Here is a 26,491-nt window from a genome sequence, read left to right as displayed (position 1 = left end):
AAATTTTGATAGAAATGCTCTCATAGCGCAACAAAATTTATATATATTTAGGTATATACATAGGTACTTCTTGTTGTGAACATTAACAATACAAAAATAAAATGCATAAATAGACCTAAACTTTTTTTCTGAACATATTTAAAAACAGGAACAATTTAATAATTTATTTGATAAGCAGTAATCAGATTGTAGGTATAATTATGAACAGAAGATAAAGTAATTTAAATGAGGTTCTTTCATTCCACCATACCTAACCTGAAGCTAAACTAAGGATTTTAAATAAATAGCCATAAAAAAAAATGAAACATGGCCACATATAAAATCACCCCCTGGGATGTCTTAGAAACCAAATGATATACAATATTAAACTCAACTCCACCATTTAAGGAAATACTAAAAAAATACTAAAGCAGATTTTAATTATTTTCTTACTTGTCTTTATATGCATTTTGTATAAAAATTTTGATTTTTAACCAATCTTTGTTGTATATTATTTTTTTAAACTTTTACTTAAACTCATCACACTCTAGTTTTTAGGGGCTTTCTTTACTTTTATATGATTTTTAAAGTACTTTAATGTTACTTCCTTCTGTTCTTTAGTCCACGGGACGACTTTCCTAATAATTTTCTTTTTTAATTTGGGTGCAATTGTTTTAATTAGTGTATTATCTGCATTGCTATCACTGGTCGACATTTCGGTACCATTGCTATTTACTAAATCATCCAACATATCATTTTCACCCTCATCACTGTCATGATAATTAAGTTCCAGAAGATTTTCTTCCGTATTGTCATCTCCTATGTCATCTATAGATTTTTCTTTGTATTGGTCTGCTCCGCCTTTTTCCATAACCATCAACAGCTTGGAGATTTTAGCTGTTGGGTAAACATCATCTGGGAGGCGATAGGAACTTCGATGAACACAGGATGTATGACCCAGAAAGGCTCTCTTCAAACATCAATGAAATATCGAATCAAATGAGCAATCTAATCAAAAGTCTATCTACCATAACAACGAAAAAAGAGGTATTGAAGAAAAATACATGTTATGCCACCTCAAGTACCCAAACTGAAGAGCCTCAACATTTCGAAGAAAGTCCAGAGCAAAAGTCAAAAATTACAGAAGATAAGTGTCACTTTGTAGTTATTAGTAACTTGAGCCCAATATACACCCCTATACAAGTGGTTCACTATATTAAAAAGAAGCTAGGTATCAAGGAATATATAAGACGTTATATCCTCCTTAAAGACGCTGACACAAGAACTGGTTCTTCATTCAAAATAGGTATAAAATCTAGAACATCTATTAACCTATTACTTAATAAGGGCATTTGGCCACCTGGTGTAAACATTAAATGGTCTATCGAATCTTCATATTTCGAACCAACGCTTTCAAATAGCAGTTTATGCAACAACAAAGATGAAGTTCAGAGCACAAACATACATACAGACAAACAGGCCATCGAAATTTGCAAAACTAAGAATCCGTTCCATACCCATATTAATTTCATTAAGAAAGATACTTTAGAACCATCTACTAATCTGGATCCATTGACCCCACCAAGAGTTAGATTAACCAATAACTCTAATAGTCGATATCTGTTAGCCAGATTAAGGGAACCGGATATCTTAAAGGCCATTGAACTTCATCTTGCTTTTCTACACGACCAACCTGCATTAGTATTTTATGATGGGTATACCAACACAAGTGTTAAACTGTTTCTGGCTTCCGAAGGACTTCCTACAAAGAGTGAAGATCTATGAAAAATTCTTCTAGATTTTAATGATGCTTATGGAATTGGTGCAGATGAGGTAGACGCTGATCTTGCTGCTTTTAGGTCTTTTCTAACTTCGGAAAGAATTATTTACCTGCAAAAATCAAGGGAATGCCACCGAAACTACTATTTCGCTGCCTCTCCAAGACGAAATTTTTAAACATCACGACGTGTTCTGAGGGACTAGAATCCTCAAATAATTTTAGTGATAACAAATTTAGCATTGTCCTGATTAATATTCGTTCTATAAAACTGATGAATTATTTCTGTTTCTAGAGGAATTAGGGTTTCCACCGATAGTTGCGGTTACTGAGCACTGGCTTGAAGTCAACGAGCCTTTTTTTGTAGAAAAATATTCCACTATTGCTAGGTATGACCGTCTAAGTTCAGCTCATGGAGGCACCCAAATCCTTTCTACAAATAATGATTTTTCTCTGGTAACAAAATATGACTTTCTATTAAGTGAAGCATTCTTTGAGTTTTCCTTAGTTTACAGTAAGAACCTTAATCTTTATATTATTTGCATTTATAGATCACCTGACTCTTCCGTGGAACTATTATTTCAGAACCTGCTAAATTTGTTAGATGACCTGCCTCATAAAAGCAGAAAAATTCAATGCGGTGACTTTAATATTAATTATCCTGCTACTTGTGCTACACAAATATCCCTGGTCAACATATTTGAATCATATGGTCTATCAATGCACATTAATTCTCCTACAAGGATTACAAAAACTTCATCTACCATAATTGATTATATTGTCTCAGATTTCTCACCCCGTGATGTCTGCGCTACAACTGTTAATGCGGGACTATCTGATCATGAAGCGGTTTATACGAAGTTTATAACATCTTTAGCAAGTCCTCCTCGAAAACTCGACGTTAAGCAGGATTTTTTCCGGTCGGAACTTTCGTAAATTCCAAAATTTATGCTTAACCTCTGAGTGGCATTTTCCTTCTATGGACGTCAATTATAATTTCAGTGATTTGTTGAATAAGCTTGTCTGTATCTTCAATAAAGCATTTCCTTTAATCACAATTAAGCCAAAACATCGCAAACCCTGGACTACCAAAGGTGTCCGCATATCAGCCAAAAATATGCGTTCACTAGTCTACATCAAGAAATTTACTACCAACGTCTCTGTTACTGAATATATCACCAAGTACAGGGCAATCTATTTAAAACTTATAAAATCAGCTAAAAAATTTTACTATCAAAATCGTCTCAGAAGCTCTAAAAGTGTTGCAAAAGAAACTTGGTCCATAATAAACGATCTTCGAAATAAAACTCACACAACTCAAACATTTTCCCTTCCAGACCCAGAAAATCTAAATGAATACTTTGTTAATGTGAGTAAAAATATAACATCAACTATTGTGTCACAACAAGATCCCATTTCCTATCTCCCTAATTCAAGAAAGGTTTCGAATTCATTCATTTGTGATAACAAGATTTTATCACAAAATCAGTTCGGCTTTTTAAATAATAAATGTACCATCGATGCCATGTTTTCTGTACTACATGAGGTTTATCAAGCATTAAACAATAATCTGCACACTGCCACTGTTTTTTGTGATTATGTCAAAGCTTTTGATTGTGTAAATCACGACATTTTGATAAAAAAACTAGATTTCTATGGAATTCAAGGTCTTTCTTTGAACTGGTTTTAATCTTACTTGGATAATAGGAAACAACGGATTAAAGCAAATGATACAGACTCTAGTCTCAAAAATGTTGTATGTGGTTCACAAGGTTCATTATTGGGTCCTCTACTTTTCCTTATCTTTACTAATGACATCACTAGTTTAAAAAACGATGGAAAAGTTTTTCTTTTTGCTAACGATACCAGTATCACTTGGAGCAACTCAAATATCGCAACTCTTCATGCTACTATAACTTCTGATCTACTCACAATAAAATCCTGGTCCGATTCTAATTTACCATTTTTTAACGTAGATTAGTAGCATTATCCTATAAAGGAACTCTTCAACCCTTACCTCTTTATAACAGCCAGATCAATATCGTTGATTCTGTAAAGTTTCTTGGTATTTTTTTAGATAGCAACCTTAAATGGTCCCTTCATATCGATGTGTTAAGCAAGAAACTATCCTCAGCTTGCTTTGCAATAAGATCTGTTTCGAAGGAAATGAATTTAGCCTCTTCCAAAATAACATACTTTTCATTGTTCGAGTCCCATCTTCGATATGGTCTGCCTTTTTGGGGTTCTGGTACAGCTGCCCAATCCGATGTTGTTTTGAAATTACAAAAAAGAGCAATTAGATATCTGTTTGGCCTCAGAAGAACAACACATTGCAGAAGATACTTCAAAGGTCACAGGATTCTAACACTACCCTCTTTATATATTTTAGAAACTGTTTGCTTAATTCGTAAACATCTACATGTCTTTCCAGCAAGACCTAGACATGACTATTCCACCAGAAATTCTACCTTTGACATCTATTTACCGATCCCGTCCAGCGAGTTAGTAAAGAAATCTATATTATATTCTGTAAAAAACTATACAACCATCTCCCTCTGCAACTTAAAATGACAAAAGCCTATTTATCGGAAAGACCAATATTATTCAATAGCAGAGTTTCTTAACCAATAACTAAGAAATTACAGTATTCTTATGTATAAGTAGAATCTTAATCTATATTTGAGTGTCATATGCAGCAGCATAACTTATTAAATTTTTTAGGTAGATTACGCAATTTGCAATTTTTTTTAAATTTTGCAATATATTGTTAGGGTACTGATTTTTATTTCACTTTATTATGTTTAATTTATATTGACAATTTGTATAATTTTAGTAAATTGTATTTATTATTGTTTTTATTTATGATTCTTGTAAGCTTTGTCTATAAAATTGTTTAAATTGTTCATGACATCAAGGCATATTTCTATTCTATAACCTTGTTTTAGGCACTCATTTAATATTCGCTTCCCACGATTCATATTGATAGTAAACTGTTTTTAAGAAAACTATTTTCTTAAAAATCCACGTACAATACGGATCTCAAATATGTATATCTATTAAAGTAAAAATAGATAACAGAGTTGCCACATTTCGGAAGCAATAATATGCGTGCTTTGTCAAATGTATACTTGGAGTAGTATATTATCTTAGCGCCAACACGGAAAATCGATGAACTAACAATAAACTGGTTGCTAACATTATTGCGTCCTGATACAAAATTTAAATCATAAAATATATCTGTCATCTGATTATATGTTGCCAAATTGAAATTAAAAAGGAGAAGTTTGAATATTTTGTCAACTTACAGAGTAGCAATGATACTTGAAAAACGACAGGAACAACGAAAATTATGGCTTGACATTATTGCGTCCGATATACGGACGCAATAATTCGAAGGTATCAATAATGTATGTAATTGGGATGTTATCAGACGCAACAATGATAGAATGATGTATATATATATATATATGTATATATATATATATACATTCATAATAAGATGTTTCATGTTCTTGTACTCTCGTTCTCTTCCTGTGCCATCCATACAGTGCAAATCTAAAAAAACAACATAACAGGTGATTATATGGGCAGTTATACTACTTACAGCTTACTTTGTATCTACTCTATTATCTAGTATTGCTCTATTAATATCTACCTACATAAAACTATCTTTGAAATCTAAATTAAATTTTTGATATCAACATCAACCTTAATGCTTAAAAAATAAATAATAATGTGGAAGTTACATACCTAAAAGTTTTTTAATTGCATTTTTATCAACTGGAAAAGACTGCAACATAATGAGTTTTAAATTATGGCACAGTACAATATTTATTGTTTCAATTTACATGTAAATAAAATAATCATAATAATCCTAATCACTTGTAAAAGTAAGGTTAAGATTTTTGACTTGAGAAAACAGAACTGTCAAATTTAAAACCAAACTGGCATTAGACTATAAAATTTAAAAATTCCCGCTAAAAGGAATCTGGCAACATTGCCGTCGTTTGCTGGACATTTAATCTCTCCCATCGCCTTCCAAGACTGGGATGCTCTGACTGTTACTGCTTCTAAGGGGTGCTTAGGTACATATATTTAGGTACATACATTCGCTTAAAGAATATTTCGATTTAAATTTTTTGCGGAGATTTTCCCTTTTACTAATCTTTTATTTGACATTTTACAGATGAAGTCAATTGACATTGCATTTTGTGTAAGACAAATTGATGACTTTATTAATACGATAATTAAAAAATGAGAGCAGTTTAAAAATATTTGGAATAAAACTGAAAATATGGGGTTTGAACATGAAAGAAAAAGAATGAAGATTGATAATGTCGACATCAGAGAGATCTTTTGATAACATTCTACAAAAAATGATTTTCGCTTTCACAATTTTAACGAATTAAAATTTGTAGAATTATATATTATATTCTTATTTAATATTTCTAATTATAATTCATCAAAATTTCCCACAGAGGAATTTATTTCACTACGATTAAATAATGAAAATATTTTGATATGCCAGCTTTGCATTATAAGTTAAGTGTTGTTTGTGGAACAACTCACAATAGTGATAAAGATATACTCAGAAATCTGGGTATTTCTTATAACTACTGGTTTAAAAAAGTCCCTGTGTGAAGTGTCCAAGTTGTGTGAATTACTACAAACTATCCCAGTCACAAGTGCATCAGTTGAACGAAGTTTTTCAGTATTAAAATGCATTAAAAGTTTTACAAGAAATTCAACAAGCGAAGACAGACTTTACAAGTCCACTGAAAAAGACCGAATTCAACAATTATCAGAAGTTGATAGGAGAATAGAGCTCAAGTATAAATAAGTGTCATATTGTTGAAAGTTGTGTGTTGTGGAAAATGCCTCGGAATTAAAAAAAAAACATTTAAATAGATCTCTTCTTTAGGAAACGAAGCCCGGAGCGAGGACTTAAGGCCCGAGCAAGCAATATAGATCAGTGATAGGTCACTATAGTCACTAGAAATAGGTCACTAGGATTTAGTGTGTCTCTTTGTACCCAGGACGTCTCACATAAGCACTTTGCTGATAGAGAGCCCCTATAGCGCATCAGAGTGTTATCAGGTGGGAAGTGGCTCGACCCTTAAGAAAATATTTTGATATCCTTATTGAATCGCTTCTCCTTTAGAAAAAGTCACTGCACGCCACTGTCACCTGGTATAATTATAATTGGCTCTCTTAAAACTTTGATATGAGTGTTAAGTTCCTAGATACGATATGTTCTTCTTTAACTATATTATTATTATATGATCTACACATTTAGCCCATTTCTCTGGAGTTACATGGAGGATTGCTTGTATCAGAAGTTCCTTAATTTCATTTAATTTGAACGTTTTGTTATTGCGTGCTACTTCCTCTTTCACTTGCGCCCAAATAAGTTCAGTGGGATTAAGTTCGCAATGATAAGGTAGTAGAAGCAGAACTTTGATTTCATAATCTTTGGCAGTTTCATCCACAGCATATTTCAGATATTCCATTTTCCTTAACTGCGCAATGTAAAGTAGCTGAATTTTGAGCATTAATTCTTCGTAAGCAATCCCCTTTTCTGTAAGCCATTCTTGAATTCTCCCTTTCCGCCATGCTGTCGTCGGTGATTTTTCTAGTATGCGGCTTTGATATAGCGCATTATCCATAACAACCACAGACCCAGGTTCTAATTTTGTTAAGATTTTCCTAAAAACCATTTCTCAAATACTTCGGAAGTAATTTTTTCATGATAATTTTATTTTACTTGACTCAAATTGAAGCAAACCATCATAAAGAAACCATGTATCACTCCCTTTGTGGGTAATAATTAAACGCCGTCCCTTTCCTGATAGAGCTTCCACTCCTGTAGACCAGCCTTCTATAAATGCTTCGCGTTTACTTTTGATATTTAAGTCTTGCCAAACTTTTCCGACTGAATGACCTTCTTTAATCCAGGTTTCATCCAAATAATATATTTTCCATCCGGTGCTGCGAATTTTGCGTATTTCTTCTAAATATTTTCTTCTCCACACAATAATTTCATTTTTTTCTAATAACGTGCTTTTTCTGTTGCCTTTCACATATCAGAAGTTCATTTCGCGCACAGTCCTGATTAATACTCTACGAGATATCTTGGGTAAGCAGGCATTGTTTTCAAGCTCCTAAGAAATTTTTTTCCGTGTTGAAGTTTCACTCCGAAAATAAAATGATTGAATTTTTCGACGTATAATATTTCTTGTGTCGTCATCCAAAACTATGATTTTTCTACCTCTAGTTTTATCTTTTTCTTGCTTTTTATTTTCTATAAAATATAATCAGAAATTGCAACTCCTACCAGAACTGTCTATGTAAATGAACGGGTCTTGCGAACATGTCTTTTGTAACCTAACCCATTTATCTATGGATTCGTGATTTATTGCCTCAGCTTTTACTAATTTTTACTATTAAAAAAAAAAACATAATTTTTGGTATTTCTATGACCATAGCAGACCAATTCTGCTATATAGAAGCACAAATATATGTAGTAATTATACATTTTGTGATTTCTTATGACAAAACGCAAATTGAACGGGTAATTTTCGTACATTTAAATTTGAGGATATTCCGACTTTAAACGATGATATTACTCTTCCAAATTATGGAATTATAGCATAGTTTTGTCATTTGGTAATAATCTAATTTTCGGATTCTAACACTATTACTGATTTATTATATTTATTTGCTAAAACTTAATATTTTTGTGTACTTAATTTATAATAATTATAGTAGGGGAGGAAAGTATGCTAAATTTGCAGTCACTCGAGCGTTATGGGGACCTATTGGGTTGCGAAGATTAGGTCCTCAAACCAAAAAAAGTTACGAAAATACTAGATTCGTTGTAAAAGGCATATTTTAACCTTTAACTACACGCGCTGGCGTATTTTGTACGCCATATATAAGAATTTTACTGCAAATATATTTAAAAATTTAAATTTTGACCTTGTTTATCTCTCTAACCTATCACTGGAATGTGCTTTACAATTTGGTTTTAGTTTCGTTACAATCGGCGTTCTGGGAAGACCTTAATTTACAGTTTATTATTTGTTGTTTCCGGTGGTCGATAATATACGCTACGATTATATTAATATAAGTAGTAATATAAGTACACATTTCAATTGTTTTTTAGTCATTATGTTACAAAATATATTTTTCTTTATGAACAATACTTTTTCTCCTGTAAAAAATCACATTTCAGAAATTTTTTTATTAGTAATTTTATTTATCATGGAATGCAGTTATTCCATGATTCCAGTTATAAATCCCAATTATCTTACTGAGAAGGAACTCTAAGTATTCACTGATGCCGAATAAGGTTTATAACAAACAACTAAGTGTATTTTTTCAAAAAAAAATAAACAAATCCGCTGTTTTTAAGTGTATTCTCTTGTGGCGTATAAAGTACGCCACGCGTGTAGTTATGTTATAACTTGATGCGCGGGTAGTTAAAGGTTAAAATACCCTTACTAAGGGTTTAAGAAATCCGTCATCAATGTTCTAAAAGCCAAAAAATAGCATGCCTGAGCCACCAAAACGTGTTTGGTAAAAACCCAATTCAATTTTATATTATTCAATCATTTAAATTTTATATAAATATGTAACATACCATAATAGTTTACATTTAAAGGGTTCTTACCCAACATATTTTGGTGGCTCAGGTATGCTATTTTTTTTTGCTTTTAGAACACTGATGATGGATTTATTAATCCGAAAACGTTTTGTATTATTGTGCCCCTTATTTAGGGTATTTTAAAATAAACATTTTACAACAAACCTAGTATTTTTGTGATTTATGGTATACAGCTAGCTACAGGAAGTTTATTTTCCTCGTGAATTTTTTAAAAAGTTTTCCATTTAGGTGGGGACTTTCTATTATTTAATTTAATTTTCCATTTAAAACCACTCACCCACCACCGTGGGAGGTGGTGTTTGGTGTAATTTGATAGATTTTTAAAAAATATTGAATATGTACGTGTATTTAACATTTTTTCGATCTAATGTTCATTTCGTGAAATATCACGGGGTCCCTATTTAATATTTTAAATTTACCCCCACCTCTTTCCGTGGAGGCTCGTGTTTGGTATAATTCGATAGATTTTTGAAAAGTATTTTTTAGTTTTTTGATCTGACGTTTATTTCTCCAAATATTCGCTTTTTTCTAGTGAAATTTCTTGACTCACCCATTTCCTTAGGTACGCCCTGCTCAAACCGTCAGATTTTTGAAATATACACTGTTCTGCATATACTTGACTTACCTTATATTATTCTGACGACTTTGAGTTTTTTTAAGGATAGATTTTTTTTCAATATATGGTAGGAGTGCATTTACCGGGTACAATTACAATTGGGCTCCTCTTCCATTATTATGTTGACCACTTTGTTTCTAAATTAGTTTTTATAAAAGTATGTGTAAACCTATCACAGACCATTTTCAACAACAGCAATATTGTTATAATATACCAGAGAAATCAGGATTTTCTCATGACACTTAAAGATCCAGGTAGCTGACTACTTCTTTAGTTATTGTAGACCTATAGGAAGAAAACCTACCTGTTCCTGCCTAGATTTCGCTCCGTTTGTTAATTATTAACAATTTTGTGCAAAAAACGCGATTTTTCGATTTTTTGCACCCCATTAAAAAGCCAAATAGTTGACATAAAACTATAAAATTTGATTTTTTAGAACATCGAAAAAAGCTTAAAAATACCAATTTTTTAAAGATAAAATGTCAATTTGTTGCTTCGCAAATTGCAAAATAAATGAAAATCGATATTTGTTATTAACTTTTACTAAATTTAACTTAGAATTTTCGAGTTTTACACAAAGTTGGGTATTTTGGTACTTAACAAACCCTTAAAATTTGAGACTGATCCATTGATTAGTTTAAAAGTTATTCTATTTGTTTATCCCAGAGACCTTTATTTTGCAAGAACATAAGACAGAAAATAATTAACATGGGCAAGTCTGAGTATTCCAAGTTAAAGTAGAAGAGTGATAGTATCAAAATGTATTAAAAAATAAAAAAAATAAAAAAAAATGAATATAGTCAAAAATCCTAATGCCAAATTTTTTAAATTTTCAAGTTTATCAACATTTAGAATAACTTTAAAAATATTGTCCATAGAAAAAATCTTTTTATATATTCAAAAAGCTAGTATTTTAACACGAATTTTTAAGTAAAAAAATTTAGTCTGGGTTCATTTGGGACAAAGTTAGCCATGTGCTTTTTTGAAATCACTGCTAATTTGTTAATAATAATTAAGGAATCTTAATTGATTGATGTCATTTTAAACAATGGGATTTGTATTTTTTGTTAAAAATTTGCGCAGACATTGTACCTTCACAGCACCCTCTACGATTTTTCAAAAATCTAGTTCGAAAGGTTACTAGGGGGAACCTATAAATCCACCGAGTTAAAATACCAAAAAAGCAATTTCAAACTAATACAATTTTCTGTATCTCCGGATCAGCTCAATGGATTTTGATCTTTCTTTTTTTTAATCTGTATGTACAAATATGCAATTTTTTTTATAAATTTATTAATTAATAAACAGTCTAATTTGTTTAAACAATTCTTGAAAAATATTTTTTTTACAAAAAACCTTTTTTCTTAATCAGAGTATCATACTGATCATAGAACAAGTTAAAGTACACTTAAATAAATAAATTTTTTTTATTAGATAATTATTTTTATTGAAGATAATTTATTTATTAAAGTATACTGTAACTTTTTCTATGATCGTTAATGATACTATGATTAAAAAAATATATTTTTGTAAATCCACCGAGTTAAAATACCAAAAAAGCAATTTCAAACTAATACAATTTTCTGTATCTCCGGATCAGCTCAATGGATTTTGATCTTTCTTTTTTTAATCTGTATGTACAAATATGCAATTTTTTTTATAAATTTATTAATTAATAAAGAGTCTAATTTGTATAAACAATTCTTGAAAAATATTTTTTTTACAAAAAACCTTTTTTCTTAATCAGAGTATCATACTGATCATAGAACAAGTTAAAGTACACTTAAATAAATAAATTTTTTTTATTAGATAATTATTTTTATTGAAGATAATTTATTTATTAAAGTATACTGTAACTTTTTCTATGATCGTTAATGATACTATGATTAAAAAAATAGATTTTTGTAAAAAAAATATTTTTTCAAGAATTGTTTAAACAAATTAGACTGTTTATTATTTAATAAATGTATAGACAAATTGCATAATATTTGTAATGCACAGAAAAATTGCATACAACTTAAAAAAAGATGAACATATATTCAGTAGATCCTGAGAAATAGAAAATAATATTAGTTTTAAGTTGCCTTTTTTAGTTTTTGAACTCGTGCATTTGTCTGCTCCCAGCTCCTCCTTCACTTACCACGACTAGTTACTAATTGAATTACATTTTTAAAAATTCGTGTAAAATACCGTCTTTTCGAATATGTAAAATTACTTTTTCTACGGACAATATTTTTAAAGTTATTCTAAATGTTTATAAACTGCAAAATTTCAAAAATTTGGCAATATTTTTTTTTGACAATAATAGATAATTTTTTTATCTTTTTTAGTAGGTACATTTTGAATAATCACTTTTCTACTGTCATTTGGCATACGCAGAAGTGCCCTATATTCATTATTTTCTGTTTTATGTTATTGCAAAAGAAAGGTCTCTGGGATAAACAAATACAATAACTTTTAAACTAATTAGTGGAACGGTCTCAAATTTTGAGGGTTTGTTAAGTACCCCAATATCTCATAACTTTGGGTGACACACTAAAGTTCTAAGGTAGTTTTAGAAAAAGTTATTAACAAATAACGATTTTCACTTATTTTGCAGTTTGCGTAGCAACAAATTAACTTTTTAACTTTCAAAAATCGGCAGTTTGGAGGCTTTTTAATGTTCTAAAAAATTAAATTTACTACTGTTATGTCAACTGTTTAGCTTTTGAATGGGGTGCAAAAAATCGAAAAAATCGCGATTTTTGCACTAAACTCTAGGCAGGAAACAGGTATGTTTTCTTCCTATAGGTCTACAATAACTAAAAAGTAATCAGCTACCTGGATATTTGAGTGTCCCGAACATGGTCTATTTATAGGTTATTTTCCTGGAGTATAAATAGGGTTATAAATACTCATAAAATTTTATTTTCGTCGGAGAGATAGAAGCGGATTTTGTTCGTGATAAGTAATATGGAAAAACTATACGGGGATATGTTAAATTAGTTGTGTACATGAGTTTCACCAACGGCCGGAAACCAGAGTGGGGGCCGAGGGTAGTTATAAGGGGTCAAAGTCGCGGTTTTTATTATTTTTTTTTGTGACGCTCATGACCGAGATAGTGCACCAAAATTTGGGAATAAGTAGGACAGGAGGTAACTAAGTATAATCGCTAGGGGCGGAACGCTGCGTGGACGACAAAGGAGTGGGGGTAGGGGTGAATATAAGAAATATAAAGGGTTTTTTGCGACGTTCGTGATTGAGATAGTGGACCAAAATTTGGGAATAAGTAGACCATGACATTACTGAGTAGAATCCCCAGAGCCAGAAACCAGAGTGGGGGATGAGGGTAGTTATAAGGAGTCAAAGTCGCCGTTTTTATTATTTTTTTGTGACGCTCATGATCGAGATAGTGCACCAAAATTTGGGAATAAGTAGGTCATGAGGTAACTAAGTATAATATCCAGGGGTGGAGCGCTGCGTGGCCCATAAAGGGGTGGGGGTAGGTGTGAATATAAAAAATATAAGGGGTTTTTTGCGACGTTCTAGATTGAGATAGTGCACCAAAATTTGGGAATAAGTAAACCATGACTTAGCTAAGTAAAATCCCCAGAGCCGGAAACCAGAGTTGGGGATGAGGGTAGTTTTAAGGGGTCAAAATCGCAGTATGTATTATTTTTTTTGTGACCTGGCACAACATTTGTCCCCCACGCAGCGTTCCGCCCCTGGAGATTTTACTTAATACTGTCATGATTTACTTATTCCCAAATTTTGGTGCACTATCTCGATCATAAATGGCCAAAAAACCCCCCCAAAAAATATATTATATATTTTTATACTCACCCCTGCCTAACACCCCTTTGTACCCCATGCAGCGTTCCGCCCCTGGAGGTTTTACTTAGCTACGTCATGACCTACTTACTCCCAAATTTTGGTGCACTGTTTCCATCATGAGCGCCACAAAAAAAAATAAAAACCGCGAATTTTACCCCTATTACTACCCTCCTCCGCCATTCTGGTTTCCGCCTCAGGGGATATTACTTAGTTATATCATGGTCTACTTATTCCCAAATTCTGGTGCACTATCTCAATCACAAACTTCGCAAAAAACCCCTTACCTTTTTTTATATTCACCCCTGCCCCACCCCTTTGTCGGCCACGCAGCGTTCCACTCCTGAAGATTTTACTTAGTTACGTCATGATCTACTTATTCCCAAATTTTGGTGCACTATCTCGATCATGAGGGTCACAAAAAAAAATAAAAAACGGGATTTTGACCCCTTATCCTCCCCTTCCCTTAACCTTCCTCCCCCACTCTGGTTTCCGGCTCTGGGGATTTTACTTAATTATGTCATGGTGTACTTATACCCAAATCTTGGTGCACTATATCAATCACGAACGTCGTAAAAAGTCTATTATATTTTTTATATTCACCCCTACCCCCACCCCTTTGTCGGCCACGCAGCGTTGCGACCCTAAAGATTTTACTTAGGTACGTGATGACCTACTTATTCCCAAATTTCTATTCTATTCCCAAACTATCTCGATCATGAGCGTCATAAAAAAAATAATAAAAATCGCGTCTTTGGCCCCTTATAACTACCCTCGTCCCCCGCTCTGGTTTCCGCCCCTGGAGATTCTACTTAGTTACGTCATGTCCTACTTATTCCCAAATTTTGGTGCACTGTCTCGATCACGAACGTCACAAAAAACCATTTCTAATTTTTATATTCACCCCTGCCCCCCCAACGGCGAAATGGCGACGGCGAAATGGCGACAGCGAAACGGCGACGGCGAAACGTCCCAGTCCGAGGACAGACGACGTCAAAAGGGTGGCTGGGAATTGAATTCAATTTGAATGAAGTTCTAGACCGAAATAACATTAATAAGTACTTATAACTTTAATAAGAAATTGGGGGAGGCCTATTTTCATCTTTTAACGCATAAGCTGGATAAATAATGATGATGACGAGTAATAAAACTCAAACTTCATAGTAGGGATTTATTTTTGGTAATAACACGTACCGTCAAAGAGTTTTAAAAACTTTCAAAATCAGAGTTTTGTTTTTTTTAGAAGAACTTTGGTCAACTTATTTTTTTTTTGTAACTTACCCTTCAGTCCGAGACAATGAATCTCGTGTAAAATATGTTTTCGGTCTGGTGAAATTTTACTAGTCTTTTCACATGCGAAGGTATCCTCTGGGCACGGTTCTTTGTAGCAGCTCTTTATGTCTAGAATTAAAAAAAAGCGTGTTTAAATAATTTTAAGTAAATATTTTATTTAATTTTTGTTAATTATTTCGGGATAAGGTCGATATTTTTTGACAAAAGTTGACATTTTTCATGCATTTAGTCAACGACAAACTTCTTACAAAAAAACATTGTAAATGGTGCTTGCAAGTAAAATATCCCTTTATTTAAACAGATTATTAACATGAAAAAATATTACAATTAATTAAGAACCACAAGCTAATTTAAGTTGGAGAGTTACAACTGGGTTTATTAGTATTCTATAGGGTGATTGATTAGTGAGATAAAGCTCAGTAGATCCGCTATAGTAATAGATAGCAATAAAAGTTAATAACAAAAATTATTGTTAGTGGAGTCACTGAAGGTTTTCACCTCCTATTTCGTTTAACCTTCATCGATTTTCATGAAAATTGGTTTAGAAGATACTTCAAGGAACAAAGGTGACATGATGTTAACTTGCGCTTTTACCCTGGGGGTGATTGCCACCCCTTCTCGGGGATGAAATTTTTTTATTAAAAATAATACCAGAAATCGATAGAGGGGCAACTTCTAAGCAAAATTTGTTATATAAAGTTATTAACATAAATCAATACTTTTTGAGTTATTAAATATCAAAAATTTTATTTTTTCTTAAAAAAAATGCATGTTTTAAAGCTGTTTTTCACGTATTACTCAAAAACTATAAGCTTTTGTAAAAAAGCTATAATTACCAAAATTAAAGATAAAAAAAATTTAATACACTCCCTACTTAAAGAACTAAACTAATGTTATTTTAAAGTGAGTTATGGGTAATTGAATGTATATTTTTTTTCGACGTGTACTCAAATCTAATTATTCAAGCTTACATAACGGGAAAACGATGCATTTTATAGAATATATTTGTTAAGCACTTGTCAAATTACTTCAGAATACCTATCAAATGAGCTTCAGTAAAAGGTAATAGCATCAAAATTAAGCAAGTTATGATGAAAATAAGAGAACCCTTTCGATTTTTTTAGGAAAAAGTTAAAAACTAAACATACGCCATTTCCGCAAAAATTAAAATTTGTAGCAATCCTCACAAGAATTTCTTTATGTTATCATAGTTAATTATTTCAACAAATTTGACCGGTTTAGAATGCATATTTTTGGAAAAAAGGTATAATTTAAAAAATCAGAATTTTTAGAATTATCGTACTTTTCATTTTCTTTTGATAAGAACTCCAAAAATACTCAATATACGTAAAAAACGATAAATAACTAAATTTTAGTTTTTTCTGTAACAAATACTTTACCCATTTTACTATTTTTGTAGAGTAAAAAATAACGGAGATAGAAACGTTTCAAATTTAAATTTTGCTGCGAGAACCATGTAACTGGGGCCATTTAACCTTTTATTTTTAAAAAAGTAAGAGGTATAAATGACTATTTTGACGTTTTTTAACAGATCTTGGAATAAAATTTTAACCAGTTATTAGATGAACTTGCTACTTTAAAATTTAACGGAGTTATTTACAAAAATACAATAACATTTTTTAGAAAAATTTTTAAAAGATACATTTTGAAACATTTTTGGTGCATAAACTTTAATGCTATCAACTTGTTCGAGCACTTATTTGATAGATATTTCAATGAGCTTTGACAAATATTTAATAAGTTTATGTTATAAAATGCATCATTTTCCCAGTATTTAAGCTTGAACACTTAGATTTGGGTACGCGACAAAAGAAATATATATTCAATTACCTATAACTCACTTTCAGTTAACATTGAAAGGTTTTTCTAGAAAAAAATGTATTTGATTTTTTATTAGCCTCAATTTTGACAATAATAACTTTTTTGTAAAAACTTATAGTTTTTGAGTTATTTATGAAAAATCGGTTAAAAAACATGCATTTTTATCACGAAAAATTAAAATCTTTGATCTTTAATAACTCAAAAAGTTTTGATTTATTTTAATAACTTTATATAACAAATTTTGCTTATAATTTGTCGCTCTATCGAATTGTAGGGTTTTTTTTTATAAAATAATTTTTACCCCCGAGGAGGGGTGGCATCCACCCCCAGGGTAAAAGCGCAAGTTGGCACCATGCCACCTTTGTTCCTTGAGATATCCTTTAACCACTCACCAATTTTCGTGCAAATCTATGGAGGTTCAACGAAATCGGAGGTAATAGCTCATATTCACCTTCAGTGACTGCACTATGTAGCCAACTTTGAGCTTCACATTACAAAATTATGTTTTTTCATTATTTTGTATCATTTAGTTTCCGATATTTTTTTTCTCCATATTGTGTCATTCAGGCAACCTGCGGCTCTGTTTGCTCTGTTCAGCTGATCTTCCAGTTTTCTTACGAGCTAGAGAGTGCGATTCCTAGATATTTAAACTCCATCACTTGTTCTATTATCTGACTCCCCACCTCAAATTTACATCTTATTGGATTTGTTGTTACAACCATACATTTTGTCTTTTTTGGGGAAATAAACATGTTAAATTATCTGTCGGTTATGTTAAATTGGTGCAGCTTACGTTGTAAATCATCTTCAATTTGAGAGATATACGTTGTAAATCATCTTCATAGTATTGCATCGACAGCATAGCAGATTATTTTAAGTTGTTTTTGTCCTATTTGGTATCTTTTTTAGTTCTTACTTTTTTATTATTTCATCCATGATCAGGTTGAACAGTAAAGGACTTAAGGAATCCCCCTGTCTTATCCCATTACCAGCTTCAATTGGGTCATTTAGTTCATCTTCTGCTTTTACTTTTATTTTGTTGTTCTGATAGATGTTTTCGATCGTTTTAAGTATTCCTGGAGGTACCACTCTTGAGTATAACAAATGAATAACGTCCTTTAATTTGACCCTGTCAAATGCCTTCTTAAGGTCAACGAAACATAAATATGCCGGTTTGTTGTATTCTAACGCTTTCTCTTGAACTGGCCTCATTATAAATATAGCGTCAGTTCATGATTTTCCCGACCTAAAACCTTGTTGTTCTTCTGCTAATATGAAGCTTCGGAACCAGATTGATCTTCATAAAAGTGAGAAATATATATCATAAAAATTTCCCCACATAATTTCATTGTTTGAATGAAATGTTTTCATTTTCTACACTATCAAAAACATAAAGTACGACCAAAATTAGACATTCACCACACCATGATCAGTATCTCGAGAAATAAGCGTGTTTTAGGGGATGTGCCGCTCGTCATATTAATAACTAAATCTTAATTTTATTTTTCTTTATCTTTATTCATCAAAGTAGTTTTTACTCATATTGCGACTTTTGAAAAGCTTTTTATTTCTCTAGCTATACCACAATAATGTATTTAGTTCCCAAATAGTTTTTTTTTTCAAAACTTATTTGAGTTTCCTGTATCTTTTAACATTCTGGTCTTATTTTTTATTATATCTTAGGTTACTGGATTTTGATTTTATTTTCTCTTGTGTTATTCGAAAACTAAATCATTTTTAAGTTTGTTGGACATTCAGTAGTTAGCTCCGTTTGAATTTATACCAAATATATCTTACCACGTAAATATCATTTTCTATGTGTTATATAGTCAAATCAAAAAATATTTTTAGGATAATTATTACTTTTATACCAGTTTATCAATATATTACAAGGGTATAAAGATAGCATCAAAAACATACCCGTGCATTAATACAATTTCAGTTTTAACGGGAAATGAAACATTATATTGACGTTAGTTGATTCTTTCCTATCTCGAATTTAATTTCCCGTAAACTCTATAAATGTTATAGTACGTTCTTTAACAGTAAAATATTGCAAAACCTCTAAATTTTAAAGAACCGCTTGGATTGACATGAAATTTGGCACACACATATCTAACACGTCAGAGAAAAAAAAGTGATATTGTGCCGATGTGTGCTTTTGCCCTGGGGGTGAGTTTCACCCCCTGTTGGGGGTGAAAAAATACATGTCCAAAATTAGTCCGGAAATGGATAAAATAACTAATTTTAAGCAACTTTTGTTCCATAGAGTTTTTTCGCCAAGTCAATACTTTTCGAGTTATTTGCGAGTGAATATGTTCATTTTTCAACAAAATAACCACGTTTTTAGACGGTTTATCGCAAATAACTCAAAAAGTAAGTATTTTCTAGAAAAAAATATTCTTAGCAAAAATATAGCCTGTAAAAAATTGAAAAAAATGATGTTTAGGGCTCTAAATCTAGCAAAAGAAGTATAGCTAATGAAAAATAGCTTCATATTCGTCAAATTCAAAATCGGATATTTCAATGAGAAAGAATCAAAAAATTAAGCACTTTTTGGGGAAAACTCATTTTGACTTTCTTAAAGTGTTTAAAAAAAGCTTTATTTCTGCTTTATCAAAAAATTTCTAGCATCAAAAGTAGACAAGTTACGCTCAAAATAAAGTTGGTGCATTTTGTTTTGGGAAAATCACCCCCTAATTAGCATATCTAATGAACTTAATCGTTAACACTTCACAACTTTTTTTACTCGTATATGTATTGTTTATATGATCTGTAGCTCTCATCGGTTCAAAGTTTCTATTTTTGAAAGGGTTGCAGTTAAAGGGATTTGAAGGAGTCACTAATCACCAGTGTGTACAAATTTAGAAACACCAAACCTTAACCAGTTTTTGTCTTACAGAAAAACAAAAAAATACAAAATATTCAGGAAAGCATAGCCGACTGTTTTTTGTTCCTTAAGAGCCGACAGTTTTTGTCTTACAGAAAAACAAAAAAATACAAAATATTCAGGAAAGCATAGCCGACTGTTTTTTGTTCCTTAAGATTTTTGGTATCTCTGACAATTTTTAAGTTATTATGAAACAAAGCAAGTTTTTCAAAATTAAATTTTTTTAAATTATACTTTAAAACCAAATTTTTTCAAAAATAAGCACTTTGAATTAATGAAACTTACAGATCATATAAATACAACATAAGTAAAGTTAGTTGTGAAGCGGTAACGATTAATTTCATTTAAGTTGCTAATTAGGGGGCGATCTTCCCGATTTTTTTTTGCCAAAACAAAAGGGACCTACTTTATTTTGGGCGTAACTTATTTATTTTGATGCTACAAATTTTTTTATAAAATAAAAATAAATATTTTTTAACACTTTAAAAAAGTTGTAATGAGTTTTCCTCAAAAAGTGCTTAATTTTTTGGATATTTCACGATAAAATATTCGATTTGGAATTTGACGAATATGCACCTATTTTTCATTAGCTATAACTCTGATTCTACTAGGTATAGAGGCCTAACATATACACCGTTTTTTTCAGTTTTTTACGGGCTATATTTTTGCTAAGAACGTTTTTTTTCTAGAAAATACTTACTTTTTGAGTTATTTGCGAAAAACCATCTAAAAACGTGGTTATTTTGTTGAATAATGAACATATTCACTCGCAAATAACTTGAAAAATATTGACTTGGTGAAAAAACTCTATGTAATAAAAGTTGCTTAGAATTAGTCACTTAATCCATTTCTGGATTTATTTTGGACATATATTTTTCACCCCCTATAGGGGTGAAATTCACCCCCATGGGGAAAGCACACATCGGCACAATATCACTTTTTTCTTTGACATGTTAGCTATCCGTGTGCCAAATTTCATGTCAATCCAAACGGTTCTTAAAAATTTACACCAAAAACCGTGAAAGAATGTACTATTGGTAGAATTAACGTTATTTAGTATTTTTGTTGAATATTGGCAAAACTTATATTTATTTTTTATTAAAAATTTAGTACCAGGACATTCTACTAGAAAAGAATTAACGTAAGAACTTTTCAATATATACATTAAATTAAGGGAAGCCGTACACAAACTGCTGAGGCAGTTTAACACTGAGCGGTGAGCGACATGCACGGACAGCTCGGGCGGCCGTCATCGACATCTGGAGCGGTAGATTGTTGACTACCTGAGTTGTCCCTTGTCGCCTTGCAACCGCTCTGAAGTTGTTTTCAGCACCACAGAATAGACAACAAAATTGTTATTTGTCTATGCTTATATTTTATTTCACTCTATAGTTTGTGCAGACTACACAATGATAGTGGTGTAGATGAGTAAACTGTTTGATGCATTAGTGGAATAAATTCCTAGCATCTCCCAATAGTTTTGTTAAGCCTTGAGTTTACAGTTTACCTTAATCTTTATCGACGCTCACTTCGTTTTTCCTCGATAGAGGTCACTAAAGGCATACGTTGGTGTAATATTTCAATATATTTGCAAACCAGTCAGTGCGTTTTGATTTAGTTCAATCTTCTTACAAGCCCCTTATACGTGCTACCGCCGTATACTAAGAATAAGTTGGGTGGATAAAATTACAAATGAAGAAGTAATACGTAGAATAAATAACAAGCCAGAAGTTCTACTGAATATAAAAAAGAGAAAACTTGAATACTTAGGCCACCTGATGAGGGGACAAAAGTACACATTCCTACAAAATATAATGCAAGGAAAAATCCAAGGACGAAGAAATCCAGGCCGTAGAAGAATGTCCTGGATGAGAAATTTGAGAGAGTGGTTTGGCTGTACCACTAACGAATTGTTCAAAACAGCAGTAAATAAAATTAGAATCGCCCTAATGATATCCAATCTCCGATAGGAGAGGCACTCAAAGAAGAAGAAGACAAGCCCCTTTGGTAACGCGTAAACCCAGAACACGTGTCAGAAGATGGTAATGAACTCGATTTGAATCAAAATGAAACCGTCTGTGTATACACTGTGTCCGTAAAGTATGGAACAAATTCTTTTTTAGCTAAACAGAGCATTTTAAGAAATAATCCTGAAACACGTCGATTTTTGGTTTTAATTTACCGTATTTTAAAATAATATTCTAATATACAGGGTGAATTACTTTCGAGTAATGACGTCTCCGTCATTTTTTTTTTAATGGAACACCCCCATTTTGTTTCAATTTTCGGATTACTCTAGCTGAGCTGATTCCAAAAATGTATCACATGTTGATTCAAATTGGTACAGGGTGGACAAAAATACAATAGCTTTGTGTGTGTTCATAAAGTAACGCGTTAGTTAAATTAACAATATTATCAAAAATACTTATTTTATTTTTGATATTTTAGTTAGTTTTGGATTTTAATTAATTTTTGGTATTGTTTAATTTAATATTTTAATTTAATATCAAACATTAATTAAAATTTAATATTATGAGTACACACAAAACTATTGTATTTTTGTCCACCCTGTACCAATTTGAATCAACACGTGATAGATTTTTGGAATTTGCTCAGCTAGAGTAATCCGAAAATTGAGACAAAATGGTGTTCCATTAAAAAAAATGACGGTGACGTCATTACTCGAAAGTAGTTCACCCTGTATATTAGAATATTATTTTAAAATACGGTAAATTATAATCAAAAATCGACGTGTTTCAGGATTATTTCTTAAAATGCTCTGTTTAGCTAAAAAAGAATTTGTTCCATACTTTACCGACACAGTGTATATTTAAGTAATATTTGTTCTGCCAGAGTGCGATGGAATTTCATCGTGGTGTTGAAAACTTGAAGTGGCCGTGACTACTCAAGCTGCCATGTGTATGGCAGCGAATATAAGATTAAGGTGGGCCGTACACGGACAGCTTCAAACAGTTTAGATTGACTGCTTGAAATAGAGACCGCGCGATTAAATATAATTTTATGTTCGCTGCCGCGCACACGACAGCTGGAGCAGTGACAACCGCTTCAAGCTGCCTGCAGCTTGAAATTCCATCGTGCTGTCGACAGCTCGAGAGAGGTTGCAAGACGACAAGGGACAACTCAGGTAGTTAACAATCGACCGCTCCAAATGTCGACGACGGCCGCCCGAGCAGTTTATGTATGTCGCTCAGTGGTCAACTTTCCCAACAGTCCGTGTACGGCCGGCCAATAGTTCACAGCGCGATAGTTGATTCAAGTTGTCGATCTCAACTGCTTGAAGCTGTCAGTGTACGGTCGACCTTATTCCTACACAAATGGTCCATCTGTGCTAAGGGTTCGCTTTTAGGGCTCTCATGGGGGCCATTTAGATATATTTGCAACAGAGCCAGTCTGCGACTAGAGAGTCGTCTCTCTTCTCGAAACCTTTATACTTCCGTGCTAAATCTAGAGGCGGCAACTAACATTTGACCAAATGGTGTCAAACTCAATTGGAAAATGTAATGCTAATATTTTATGGTATAGGAGCATATGGATTAGCTGAGCTTTTTTGTACTCATATATGCTTCAGTTTATTAAGGAAATCCATAGCTATATTTTTAAGAACAGAGTTTTATATAAAAATAAGTAGATACCGCTAAAAAGGTTCAACGCAATTGTTACCCAAAACTCTAGTCTATTTCCAGGATCCTCCTGGCTGCTTCTTGTCTACAATAATTATTTTGAATCAACTTGATAATACCATCTCGACGTTGGGCAGAAATTCCATTAGATTTCATAAAAGGATCTGACGTACAAATGATGTTTCATAAAAGTGGCCTAATGTATAGGTAGTTTCCCCGATTTAAAAATATATTTTTGAATTTAATCTACATAGTCTTACTTCTGATTTCTCAAAATCAGTCCAGTTACATTTTAATTGAAAAGAGTAGATACCGCTAACAAAACCCCAGTTTTATTTAAAGTAAAATGATTATACAACACTAAACACTTTGTAAACATATTTTAAATACACTGTTCTATCCACAAGGAAAAATTAGTTCCTGTAGTCGGTTGTGTACAATTAATCACAAATCAATCGATTCATCTCGATCATGCCCGTGATCTAGGTAGTGCACCAAGAAACCCCTTACAATTTTTATATTCACCCCTACCCGCCATCCCTTTGTTCCCCACGCAGCATTCCGCCTCTGGATATTTTGCTTAGGTACGTCATGATCTACTTATTCCCAAATTTTGGTGAACTATCTCGATCACGAGCATCACAAAAGAAAGAAAGTAATAAAAACCGCGATTTTGACCTATCATAACTACTTTCATCCCCGACTTTGGTGTCCGCCCGTATGATAAAGTCATGTACAGTACAACTAGTTCAACATATCCCCATATAATTTGTCCATATTTATTACGAGTAAAATCCGCTTCTATCTCTCCGACTACATAATATTATACTTAATTTCAATTAACTAATTATTTACACTGTTATCTTGTATTAAAACCATGATTTTTTGGAGCTACGCGCCCATTGAGTCTTTTGTTCTACACATCAAGGACTACCAGAACCCAAAGTTTTATAGCATTTGACAGAGAGCCATTTTCCATAAGATTTCTGCGGGGTCCTTTACCGCGCCATAATGCTTGGTTCTAATTGGTCTAACCGCAGGCAAGTTTACTCCAGTGTTATGAAATTATGAGACTAATGGCATTTTATAGGTTAATTAAGTTATATTGTCGATTTTTTGTCTTTTATTTCGTTATTCCTTTAATTTTTAGATTTTTATTCTGCTTTTCTATATGTAAAAAACTGTTGTTTTTAGAACTCTTTAGCAACATATTAGTATAAAATAATATTTAGGGATTACCGTCGAAGGCCGACATGATCAACCAAAAAAGAAGATATATTTGGTGATTTTTCTAGTGACTTTCCCGGGTGTGAATCTGTCTTTTTACTTTATTCCTCCTAGTTTAAAAACAAACCATAGTAACGTAAATTGTATTAATTATTAGTTATAGTAAATACCGTATTATAAAACTGTTTTTACTTGTTTCATTATTTTTCAGACTTACTTTTACTACTTTAAAATGAAAATTCAAAATAAAAAATGTTAAAAAATATTTAGGTGTCATATTAAAAAGAAAATAATATGCAAAAATATGTGTGACGTAAAATATATTTATCTACTCTATGTCATATTATGTATAAGTTTTTAGTTTGTGAAAACTGTCATCAACAAAATACCTGCCAATAGGTACCGAACTATCGAACATCACATTAGAAAATAATGAAATCATCATGCCCTGCGACCATTACACATATCTAGGAATCGTTTTTGACACAACGGGGAAAGATGATGAAGAAATAAAGAGAAGAATAACACAATCCAGAAAAACAATAGGTTGTCTAAACAGCGTACTGTGGAATCATGAAATAGGAAAAAGAAGAAAACACAATATCTACGAATCTCTTATTAAAAGCAGTCTATTGTACGGAGCAGAAACTTGGCGGATAACCGAAAACAACAGAAGAAAACTGGAGGCAGTAGAAATGGACGCTTTTAGGAGATCAGTAGGAGTGTCACGCAGAGAGAGAATACGTAATGATGAGATAAGACAGCGAATGGGAGTTGACGTCTCTCTAACAACAGACATAGAAAGAAAACAGCTGATATGGTAGGGACACGTCCAGAGGATGGATAACTCAAGACTACCTAAAATAATTATGCAATGGGTACCACCAAACCGCAGAAAGAGAGGAAGACCCAAGAAATCTTGGAGAGAGGGAGTAACGAAGGCGATGAGCGCAAGAGATCTTAGAGAGGGCCAATGGGATGATAGAGTGTCATGGAAGTTAGGCATCGGACAACGTCGCAAGACGTTTTAAAACCGATTGATATATATGAAAACTGTCATTATAGATAGCAGTGCGTGATGGGTTTAAAGTGTGCGTGAAGTAACAATGTATTTTAAATGGGATTTACTTTTTCGCACACTTTCATATACCTAATCAAATATCCTTAACTTTGGCGTTGTCATGGTGATGACAATATGAGCAATGACTTACAACAAAATATTTGACAGTTTTGTGGTTTGAAAGTAGTTAGGATTTTTTAATGTCAAAGTTCTAAACATTGTAGAATACAAATGAATTACAGTGACGACGAGTTACAGTTTTTTTATTTGTTTATCGTAGAAAAATGTTGTATGAAACTGTGCGTGAAGTACTTTTTGCGAACTTACGCGATGTATAGCACTCGCTCCGTTGTCGCTCGTGCTCCAAAAATCGCGTGTGTTCGCAAAAAGCATACTGCACGAACTGTTTCATAAAAAACTATATTATAGATCTGAATTTACTTTTTGTTATGAGATCAAGATGCTTTTTATGAAATAACATTAATAAATTAATTATTTTAATTGCTACTCATAAAACAAAACAAAATTTAATAATTTTTTTCAATAAAACGCATTCTCAAGGCTAATTGATTGTATGTATTACCTTTATTTTGTGGCTTCTAGTATTTCTCGTTGTTTGCTTAATCCAGGACAAAGAGGGAAAATAAATATACTCAAAACTCATATAAATTTTCTAACTACAATTTATTT

General features: G+C 32.2%; 1 protein-coding gene across 1 annotated transcript in view; it reads right to left on the bottom strand.

The window, feature by feature from the left end:
• The window catches only part of LOC114342090 (uncharacterized), a 117,755-nt gene that overhangs the window by 68,516 nt on the left and 22,748 nt on the right, over positions 1-26,491 (bottom strand). The window contains exon 2 of the mRNA XM_028292883.2: positions 15,130-15,249. Coding sequence (XP_028148684.2) covers positions 15,130-15,249 — 120 coding nt within the window. The remainder of the gene's footprint in view (positions 1-15,129; positions 15,250-26,491) is intronic.

The sequence above is a fragment of the Diabrotica virgifera genome, chromosome 4, assembly GCF_917563875.1.
Source record: "Diabrotica virgifera virgifera chromosome 4, PGI_DIABVI_V3a".
Lineage (NCBI taxonomy): Eukaryota > Metazoa > Arthropoda > Insecta > Coleoptera > Chrysomelidae > Diabrotica > Diabrotica virgifera.
The sequence above is the reverse complement of the archived record's forward strand: the minus strand, read 5'-3'. Positions and strand labels throughout refer to the sequence as shown.